Source organism: Lagopus muta, chromosome 1 (genome assembly GCF_023343835.1).
Source record: "Lagopus muta isolate bLagMut1 chromosome 1, bLagMut1 primary, whole genome shotgun sequence".
NCBI lineage: Eukaryota > Metazoa > Chordata > Aves > Galliformes > Phasianidae > Lagopus > Lagopus muta.
Genome location: NC_064433.1, coordinates 66,162,049 through 66,172,795, shown reverse-complemented (window position 1 = coordinate 66,172,795; position 10,747 = coordinate 66,162,049). Strand labels below are relative to the sequence as shown.

The window sequence follows — 10,747 nt, the reverse complement described above, 5'->3', positions numbered from 1 at the left end:
CGGGAAGGACGTGATACGAGACAACCCACTCAAGTTTGAGATTTACGACAGCAGACAACGGAAAACTACAGGACTGCATCGTCTAGGGCTTCCACAGCCCTCCACGCACCAACTGGGGAGCAGTGGGGAGCAACCCACTCCCAGCTAAGAAACACAACCGCAGCACTAACCCCACCGCGACACCTCCCCTCCCCGACCCCGCCTCAGCGCGCAGGCGCGGCGGGCGCAGGACTACACTTCCCAGCATGCACGCAGAGCTCCGGGAGGGGTGCGTGGCGCACGGCGGGGCGGTGGCGCCCGCCAGAGGAACGCGGCATGGAGACGGATGAGGCGCAGCCGCGCGCCCATTTGGCCGCGCTGGTGCTGGCGCGCGGCGGCAGCAAGGGGATCCCGCTGAAGAACATCAAGCTGCTGGCGGGAGTGCCGCTTATCGGATGGGTGCTGCGCGCCGCCCTCGACGCAGGCGTCTTCCACAGGTGCGCATGCGCCATCGGCCCCCTCGCAGACGGGGGGCTCCCGTGGGCCGGAGCGGACCGCGGTGTTCCAGCACCGCTGTGGGCTGGCCGGGGGCTGGCCGAGGCGGCCCCTTGGGTTTGTCCAGTGATGGACAAATGTCAAAGGAAAGGGAATAACCGTGTGTGCCGGGAGCCCAGCTTGTGGCCGTGCGTGGAGCCCCCTTGGGATATTCTTTGGTGCTATTCTGTGGGCTTTACGCACTTCTACCTGGCTATTACACGTTTCTACGTGGCTGTTGCACGATTCTGCCGTTTGCCAGGACAAAAAAAGAGTTGTGCAGACGCGCACTAATAGATGAAGCTGAAGGCAGCGCACGATGAGGGTGCTCCTGATGTGCAGCACCCTGGGTGCAACTTCCTGATGTCAAGCTGCTGGACTATGCTAAGGGCAGGGACTTGACTCTCTGGTTTTGTGTTAAAGTGCAGAAATGAGCCCCAGCTGGGTTCAGTGCTAAAGTATGCACCATCTTCTGTGTCTTCACAGCGGCTGTACTGCTATCTGCTCTGGAAAATCTTTTTTATTCTATTCTAAAAAGTACAACAAGCGTCTTTGACTTTATTTTTTTATAAAGGAACAGTGAGATCTATTAATCTAGTAATCTAGATTCTAGTAATAATAATTATAATAATTCTAGTAATCTAGAATCACTTCTAGATTATTGGTAGTTACCTCATGTGAATCCATACCGCTTCATGACTTACTGTGAATATGATGCACATATGCGTGCTAGGTTTTTCATTTTGCCCATTACACGGCCAAACTGTTGGTTAAATGGGCAGTGACTGTTTGAATTAGCCAGGCTCAGGCAGCTTGTGGAAAAGACTTCCTCTTCGTTCATTTATATGGGTTTGACTTGACTTTGTGTCACTGTCAGATACAGTTTGGCTCTGATGATCTCACGATGTCTTTGAATGGAAAAAAATTAACTAAAGCACCACTAGTTATGTGCAGTGCATTGAAAACACCAAGATTTCTGAGAGAATAAAGGTTTTTATCATAATTTTTAGTTTTGTATGATGCTTTTTTTTTTTTCCTTTTTTTTTTTTTCCTGGTCATAGTGGTGACAGCAACCACCTTACAGGTAGCTTACTCAGGCGGAAGTGTTTGCCATCACATAACGCTCAGACTTGGTCCTTCCCTTTGTAAATGTTTACTATCCCTGAACTGTACAATCTTGCCTTACCAGTACTGAAGGTTTCTGGCGCCAAAACTGATGTGTTTGTCACTTGAACATCTCCTTCTCTGCGATTATATGAAGCCTAGTTAATGCACTTTAAAATTCTTGCAGAACAAGCTTGTCTTCTGACAGAGTGGCATTTTTACTTGCTGTTGGCCTTGTTTCTGAACCCTGCTGTTATTCTGAGTAAATTGTTCATGCTAGTCACTAATTCAGTAATATTTTAGTATGCCTAATATTGTGGCAAGTTGGCATTGAATTTTCTGGTTGCACATCTGAATTTTACATTGCTTACGCTACATGTATATATGGCAGGTCAGGCACCTCACAGCATTAAACTGAAATGCAACTCAGGCTTGAGGTTTTACAGTGTACATGGTGTATATTGTATCCCTGTTCTTGAAAGTGCCATGTTGGATTGATGTACAGTTTTACTTCACAAATACAAATAGTTCCTTTATTGCCAACTATAGCACAGGGTATTGTTCAGGTGAGCAGATTGTGTCAGACAAGCCTTTTGCTGGATATTGTTCTTTATATGATCAGTAATTTCTGTTGATGTCTGCCAACAGTGTGTGGGTGTCTACAGATCATGATGAAATTGAGAAAGTTGCGAAGCAGTTTGGTGCTCAAGTTCATCGCCGAAGCCCTGAAGTATCTCAAGACTCCTCTACATCTCTAGAAACTATCAGAGAATTTCTTAATCATCATCATGGTAAATCAGTAATGAGGCATACTGAGTTTTTATGTCATAGGCCCAGAGGGGTGATTCACTTACTATTTAGAAAAATAACTAAAGACTATAGTAAATAAAAGTTGGAAAGATTTCCTTCTTTTATGGCCTCTGCTCATCCCACGCTTTGGGGTTGTGTACATTAAAAATATTCATTGTTTCATAAATGTATGTTTATTTTTCTTCAGAGGTCGATATTGTAGGAAATATCCAAGCAACATCTCCCTGTCTGCATCCCAGTGATCTCATAAAAGTAGCAAATCTGATTCAAAAGGAGGGCTTTGATTCTGTTTTCTCTGTTGTGAGACGGCATCAGTTTAGATGGAGCGAGGTAAAAAAAGGAGGTAAGATTTTTCTGTTCGTGGCTGCAGTTAAAATTAGTCAGAGTTTTATTCAAGGGTTTATTGTTCATACTCAAGACGTTTATATTTATTTGGAAATGATATCATGAGCATGGGCTGGGTTCCTGGGGAGGTGTGAGATCACTTTTAAGTGTCGCTGTTTTAATATTACTGATCATTACTCAGCAATTCTGTATTAGTTTCTAGAAGTGATAAGATGCTGAAAATGGAAATGTTGTTAACATGTTAACTCAAAACATAACTCCCAGATTTACGTGTTTATGCCTGCTTGGTGGATTTTTGTGATTTTGTAGACATGACACTGAGGTCATGTCTTAACTAGGGAGATGTTTAGTCTTACTGTGCAATAGCTAAAAAGCTGCAAATATGTGATGTGAGATCTTAGTAAAGACAGGATGACAGCCTCCTAGCCTGGAGGCTTAAGATTTGCTTCAGCCTGCTAATTTGTCTGCTGACTTATGTGAAATTGCAAACTGCCTTTGATTCATGAGGACTGAACTCATGGTAATTAGCTCATACAGAAGAATACAACTATTTTTCCTAGAGCAGATATGCCTCTCAGCTACAGTTGCCAAGAGGACTGAAGTCTTTATTTTCAAATAAAGATTGTATCTTTTCATTGCTGTAAGAGTACCTCCTGTGCTTGTACAAAGAACTATTCCCCCCCATTGTCTGTGTTGCTTTTATTTCTGTGATTAAAGCATAAATGTTTGGTGCCTTTTTTCCTCAAAATGCCTAGTTCAGATACTGTCTCATCTGTTTGTTTTTTTGTTGTTGTTGCTTTTTTTTTTTTTAAAACGAATGTGTTCCTCAAGTATTAACATTATTCTATTGAGATATATAATGCTTCAGATGTATTTTTTTCTGAGTTTACCAAGTGTCATGCTTTAGAGGAAAATGAAACAGGTGAAGCTTGATACTAGAGGTAAATCTCTGCTCTCTCGTTCAGTTTCTGCTGCATGTTTTGCTGGCATTGACAACAGCATGGGATCTTAGGGAATTTTGTTTGTTCAGAGGTGCTGTTTTGTTTATTTGTAATTGAACAAATTGAAAATAGTTAATGTTATGTGTGTCTCTCAATAGGAAGTATATTGGAGAAGTACCAAAATATTTTCACAGATAAAATTTCTCTTCCCAAGCTCTTATATCACTGAAATATTTCAGTGTTGATCCCCTCAGCTCTTGTGTGCTTGGGACATTCTGGTTTCCAGGTGTACATAGCTGAATGTTTTCTGTGTACCCTCTCTGAAAGCTCAACCCTTCCCTACCAAGTACCAGGAGATAGTAGGACAATCCTCCATTTTGTTATCCATAGTTCTGAGAAATAGCAAGAAATCTGGTGATTCTTTGTAAATGAGTGAAAGCCATGAGAGAAATAATGAAAGAGGATGGTGGCTGAATTGTGTTCTTAGTTTTTCAACAGAAGGTTTTTAGAGAAAGTCATTAAGTGATTCTGAATGAGGATTCTGGAAAATTTGCTGGGTTTTTCTTTTTTTTTTCTTTTTTTTTTTTTTCCATTTCTCTCTGTTAACAGAAAACAAAATGACAGAGCCCCAAAACCTGAATCCAGCAAAGCGGTACCGGCGGCAAGATTGGCCTGGGGAGCTGTATGAAAATGGTTCATTTTATTTTGCTAAGAGGCATTTGATCGAGAAGGGCTACTTGCAGGTTAGTGCTGTTGGTTTTCTTGGCTCTTCATAATAACACATCTTTTAACTCTTGTCACAGAGGGATTTGAATTCAGTGTTGTTTCTGTTTCTTACACAGTCTGCTAACAGCACTTTGGCCTCAGGACAGTTAGCTTATTTCTTGCAACATGACAGAACTGTTTGTAATCAGGGCAGTTCAGAGCAAATATATTTGTACAAACAATATGTTATTTTATATATATTTGTATATACATATATATATATATATATATATATATATATAAAAAAGCCTAAAATACTGAGTTTCACATAAGTTTATTGTATGTATGTATCTTATAATTCAGTTTAGTATTACTGAGTGAAAAGCTTATGTTAATGTAGTGCCATGGGCTTCTTACTTGAATCTATGAACTTGTATTCTTGGCCAGTTTACACCCTTTGTCCTATGCCAGTTTCGTGCTGTGATTTAAACAATCTGTTATTCTCTCCTGATGTTTGCATACTGGTGTAGTAATACAGAGCCACAAAAATAATCCCTTACCTTTCCCGTGCAAAATAGGTTTGCCATTTTACTGTATGAAAAGACCTACTGAAATCTGTACGTCCTAATAACTGTAATATATATTATCTTTCTTGCATGCTTCCTTTAGCTGTGGAAGGAAGATACTAACCATTGCTTTTATAAAGTTTCAAATATTCGGTACTGTGTAACACAGAATATGTCATTGTTGGTGCTTCACTTGCCTTTTAGCTGCTGTGACTACAGTGCAACCAGATATTTAGCTTTCATTACGTAGTACTAAATTGTACCATTTTGTAGTTGTATTAACTTGAGCAGAAAATTGTAATGAATTCTACTTTATTTAGGGTGGTAAAATGGCCTACTATGAAATGCGTGCTGAGCACAGTGTGGATATTGATATAGACATTGACTGGCCTATTGCAGAGCAAAGAGTATTGAGGTAAAAGCACTATAATTCCTTTTATTTCTTTAAAATTAGTAATTGTTTCAATGAATGTTCATGTGAATTTGAAGGCTTTTTTTTTTTTTTTTTAAGTTTCAATTTAACAAATTATTCAAGATAATTGAAATACTTTATTTTTCCTTTCTTTGTTAAAATCATCTGAATTACCTTGGTATATATTTGTATGTTTTTCTTATTTGTGTAAGTTCAGTCTGGGGAAAAGGAAGAATGTAATCCTCAATATCTCATAGCAATGCATTAATATAATCTCTGCTTTTTCCAGCTGTCTTGTTAAGCTTACATGGCCTGGAACATGCTTGGTCATGCACATGAATAAATCATAGAATAGTAGAATCATAGAATCACAAGGTTGGAAAGGACCTACAAGATCATCTAGTCCAACTGTCCTCCTATCACCCTTACTATGCATTAAGCTACTAACCCATATCTTGTAGCACCTCATCCAGACACCTCTTGAACAACACCAGGAATGGTGACTCCACTACCTCCCTGAGCAGGCCATTCTAGTACCTGACCACTCTTTGAGAGATAAAGTTTTTCCTTATATCTAATCTAAATCTCCCTTGGTGCAACTTGTGGCCATTTCCTTGGCCTCTATTTGTTGCCTGGAAGATGAGACTGACCCCCTCCCCATCACAACCTCCCTTCAGGAAGCTATAGAGTGTAAAGAGTGGTCCAAGTAGAAGGTATGGGCTGATTACATCTTGCCTGCTGCCTTTTCTTTGCGGCTACTCTGTATTTCTATAAGGAAAAGCAGATGGGAATTGAATACGTTTGCTGTACCTTTTTCATCCTTTACTCCATTTTGCTTTTTCCCAACACAAGTGCCATATAGAACATAACCTTTTATGCTAACTAAGTAAATCTCATTCTGATTTTTCAATGGAAGACATAACTTACTTTTCTTTTGGCTTTTTGTTCTTTTTTTAGTTGAAGAGGGAGAATTTAGTTGAAGAGTAAAGATACTAAGGGAAGACCTTAGGGGGAAAAATGAGAATTTTAAAGCCAGTTCTTCTGCCTGGAGTTCACAATTGTATTTGAAATATTTGTTCTCAGAGTGCACAAAAACTTCCATTTGAAAAGATAATTTCTTTGTCTTAGCTTTGGATATTTTGGCAAGGACCCATTAAAAGAAGTGAAGCTATTGGTTTGCAGTGTTGATGGATGCCTGACAAATGGTCGCATTTATGTCACAGAAGATCACAAGGAAATGGTCTCCTACGATTATAGAGATATTGTTGGTATCAATCTATTAAAGAAAAGGGGAATCCAGGTGAGGATTGTTCTGAAGTGTAAGGCTTTATTTATTGCTGTGATTAATCAGCGCAGTACTCTGGTTCAGGTTTGGGACAATCATTGTTCTCAGGTTCCTTAGAGGAAAATGAATACGTTTTGATAACATGCTCAATCTCATCTGTAGCAGCTATGGTATCTTTTTCTTTTTATCCTTGAAAAATGTGGGAAGACATTTAGATGATGTTTTGATGGCACCAATCATATTGTGAGCTGTTTAGTCTAGACACACATAAGCTAGCAGTCGCTTCATATCGTTATTTTTTGTTTTGACATGATTCTGCTGTAGAAATTGTGTTTTTGCAATAGCTTTACTAAGCAGGACTATGCTTGTTATCACTCAGCTATGTAAGAAGAAGAGATACCCAGAAAAATTACTTGGCTCATCCTAGATGACTTTTGTGGCTGAGGAGAAATCAAACCCCCTCAATCACGTCCATCTGCATAGTTGCTTTAACTGTAACTTACGTGGTAACAATTTAATGTAAATGAAAAAACACAAATTATAATGTGGATGCTTTCCTTAGTTATTGATGTCACTTTTTTGTTATTGTTGTTGAATTCTGCTGAACAGAGTATTTGCTTGCATTTATGTGAAACTAGCCTTCCTGTTATTGTCTCTGTGTGCACCTGCCTTTGGTGTAGCTTGAAGAATTTAATGAGGTAAGAACTAGATACAGATATGGGCTGCCTTCAGAGGGCCTAGTCTGAGTCCTATTGCGTATAGAGGTAAGCATGGATATGGCAAAGCTAGTTAAACCCCAAGTAGGCCATTGCAGATACATTTTGAAGTCTCTGTTATGGGTTTTTTTTCCTGATGTTGTAACAGGTTAGGCAAGACGTTCTTTACATATTAAAATGTAGGTGGTGCTGCCCTGGGGCAGTGGAGTAGAGTAGGTGGCTTTCCAAAACTTCCTTAGTTTTATCTTCTGTGAGGCAAAAGAGAGGAAGCTTGTAATTGTTTTGTTGCCTGTGGATGCCTGTTTCTGTACTTTCACTGACTTGGAATCTGTTATTAAAAACCTCCTGGGCTTTGTGTTTCATTTACTTTATTTCTAGTGTATGATGCTAACACAGTCTTATTCTGTGCACCAATCCCATTCATTCTGTACTTAAAATCAATGCCAAATACTTGCTAGCGTTTAATAGCAATTAGGGATGATAAGCTTGTCCACACTTGGAGACAAAATGTGGAGAGATTGTGTTGTAGATCTTCAAAAATCTTGCTGCAGTTGTCTCCTGGTTTTAGCCTACCCTATGTATTGTTTCTAAATTTCATATTTGAATTTAAATCTCAAGAGATTCATATGCCACACCACTTCAATCTGTTTAGTGGTATTAATCTCTTGGTATTCTCAAGTCCTTTTGTAGCTAAAACGGTAATGTTGTTACGTAGAGGAATCAGGAAAAGTACTTCAAAAGTTTGCTTCCACAGATATTTCAGAAACTGTCCTCAGAAGCTCTCTTATACCCTACTTTGCCTTAGATCAGATACTGCTGCATTAAACAGTGAGCATTGTGCTGTGATATCCAGTATTTTATTTGGTACATGGTGCATATAAAAAGACAAAGGTAAACTTCTATTTTGGGGAAACTCAGGGAAACCTACAGAATGATTTTTTTGCTTTCCCAAAGCACTTCGTAACTCAAGACTGTAATATGGTTTTTTTTGGACACAAATCACTTCTGTTCTGAGTTCTGAATGAGGAAACGAGTCATGCAAAACTCTTCTGATACCTGATTATGTTTCCAAGAACAACACTTGTACTCTTTTCACCATATATCAACTTACTGGTCTTTTTTCTTTGTATGTAGGTTTTATTCTAACTTGACTTAATTCAATAGGTTCGACTCATCTCTGAAAGAGATTGTTCAAAATCCCTGTCAGCCATGCAGCTGGGATGTGTAGCAGAAGTTAATGCAACAAATAAACTACGAGTCCTGGAGGACTGGCAAAAAGACATTGGTTTGAGCTGGAAAGAAGTTGCTTATTTAGGTTAGTTTCTCTCTTTAAAACACTTTGGCCTCTGCTGTTACACTGAATTTAGTGGGATTAAAGCACAAGCAATAACACATTATCACCAAAAGCAGATGCATATTTTAAGTCTTACTTGGGTACAATCTAAATATTAAATGCAATGGTGAATCATTGTTGAATTTTGTAAGTGTGATATATTACTTAAGTTTATAATGTGATTTAGAAAAGCTTTTCTTATTGCAGAAGTGTACATTTATAGTATACAATTCTGAATTGATTGTAATGCATTTCACAGAATCACAAAATGCCCAGGGTTGGAAGAGACCTCAAGGATCATGAATCTCCAACCCCCCTGCCAGATACAGGGCCACCAACCTCCACATTTAATACTCGATTGTACTATTTAATACTAGATTTCAGATTAGTATCATTCAAGTTATACTCTGAATTAGAAACAAATCATGCAGAATTAAAACTGAAAGCTATGTGATCCCATACAAAACTGTATTTCAGTGGCAGCTTAGTTGTAGAGTCCTGGGGGTGCTTGCTTAGTTGCTCAAACAATTTTACTCTTATGAAAAGTACATACTCTTGCTTGAATATTATGTGTAAAGTATGATCAGTGTTGACATTTATCACTGGGATTTTCTAAAAATATGTACTTAAGGGCTTTTGAGCTTCTCAGATAAAAAATGTGGCAAAAATAGAAATTCTAATAACTAGATTAATATTTAAACAGCAAAATCAATATTTTTTTCTCCGTTTTTCTCCTCTGTGGTATTTTTCTTACATATCTGTCACTTTTTTCAATAGGAAATGAAGAATCTGATGTGGAATGCCTGAAGAAAGCTGGCATGAGTGGTGTGCCCGCTGATGCTTGTGCACTGGCTCAGAAGGCTGCTGGTTACATTTGTAAAAGCAGTGGAGGCTGCGGTGCTGTCCGGGAGTTTGCAGAGCACATATTCCTCTTGTTAGAAAAAGTGAACTCTGCAAGAAAGCAAATGGAAGAAGTGAATTCAACAGGAGAGAATACAGGGGGAAAATGAGAACAGCAGAAATGGAAATAAGGAACTAATGAAAAAAACAATAGCATAGTTGTTTTCTGTTTTTCCACTTCTCCCTTTCCTAATATGGTTTTACACTGTATTAGAGTTATAAAATGTTTCCCTCTAATTTAAGGTTCCACTTTAAGTGCTGACATTCATGATTGTATTTATGATTATTTTAAAAGCTATTTAAGTGCAATTGAAGAAATACTACAAAAATAGTGTCCTCTAAATCTACTCTTAATCATTAAATTTGTTCTACAAGAATGATGTATCTTTGTTTTATAATCCAGATATATGCAGGGAATAAAGATTTTTTTCGTGATTTGTGGATTTGTAATTGAGACTCTTAAAAAGTTTGTTCTGTAAGTTGTGGTCATTTTATGTACATTTCCTCTATCAAATGTCAGTATGATATTGTACTTACATGCTAGCTTTTCTTGAGATGCATGTTTCTCCAGCAGGGAAGAGTTCCAGTATATGCTGAAGTATATCCTGTATTTTAAAAAGTGGAGTTAGTGTAAAACTAGTTAATGTTAGTTAAGAAAAGTATTTAAGCATGTGTTCAATTTAAGCTGATATACAACTAAGAGGCATTTGGAACTATGCCTCTTACCTTTGAATCTGGTTATATGGGGTTTTATTTCAGTGCTTGAATTAACAAAACCAAATGCCCCAAATTTGAAACTAAATTTCCTATTAACCTTTGAAATCTTTCCTTGGAAAAGTAATTGCTGTGGGAAAAAAAATCATAGTTGATGTTTTTGGGTTCATATAAACTACATTCAGATTATATTTAGCATATTAATTTAAAGTTGGTGTGTATACATTTGTATTTATGTAAAATACAAATTTTACTGGGTTTCGATGTGGAGAACTCAGTGATCTGTAAACATCTGTAGACCTGACATTGAAAATACACATCTGTTTTCAATCCTTGTATTACTAATGAGTTGGGCTCAGCCTTGGGTTAGGCTGAAAAATAATAAAAAACAAATAAAATCATG

General features: G+C 38.2%; 1 protein-coding gene across 1 annotated transcript; it reads left to right on the top strand.

Annotated features, from left to right (window-relative positions):
• The first annotated feature begins 239 nt into the window (after nucleotides 1-239).
• On the top strand, nucleotides 240-10,747 carry CMAS (cytidine monophosphate N-acetylneuraminic acid synthetase). The gene is made up of 8 exons (XM_048968253.1): nucleotides 240-476; nucleotides 2,266-2,408; nucleotides 2,615-2,770; nucleotides 4,323-4,456; nucleotides 5,305-5,399; nucleotides 6,525-6,696; nucleotides 8,562-8,712; nucleotides 9,508-10,747. Exons 1-8 carry the CDS (start codon nucleotides 316-318, stop codon nucleotides 9,738-9,740), a joined length of 1,245 nt encoding a protein of 414 aa, XP_048824210.1. The 5' UTR covers nucleotides 240-315; the 3' UTR covers nucleotides 9,741-10,747.

What these genes read in the sequence shown, in the direction of transcription:
- CMAS (XM_048968253.1), top strand. Translation starts at nt 316, where the DNA reads ATGGAGACGGATGAGGCGCAGCCGCGCGCCCATTTGGCCGCGCTGGTG. An exon ending in TCGAGAAGGGCTACTTGCAG is followed by an intron (nt 4,457 to 5,304) that starts GTTAGTGCTGTT and finishes TACTTTATTTAG; the next exon opens with GGTGGTAAAATGGCCTACTA. An exon ending in GAAAGAAGTTGCTTATTTAG is followed by an intron (nt 8,713 to 9,507) that starts GTTAGTTTCTCT and finishes TTTTTTCAATAG; the next exon opens with GAAATGAAGAATCTGATGTG.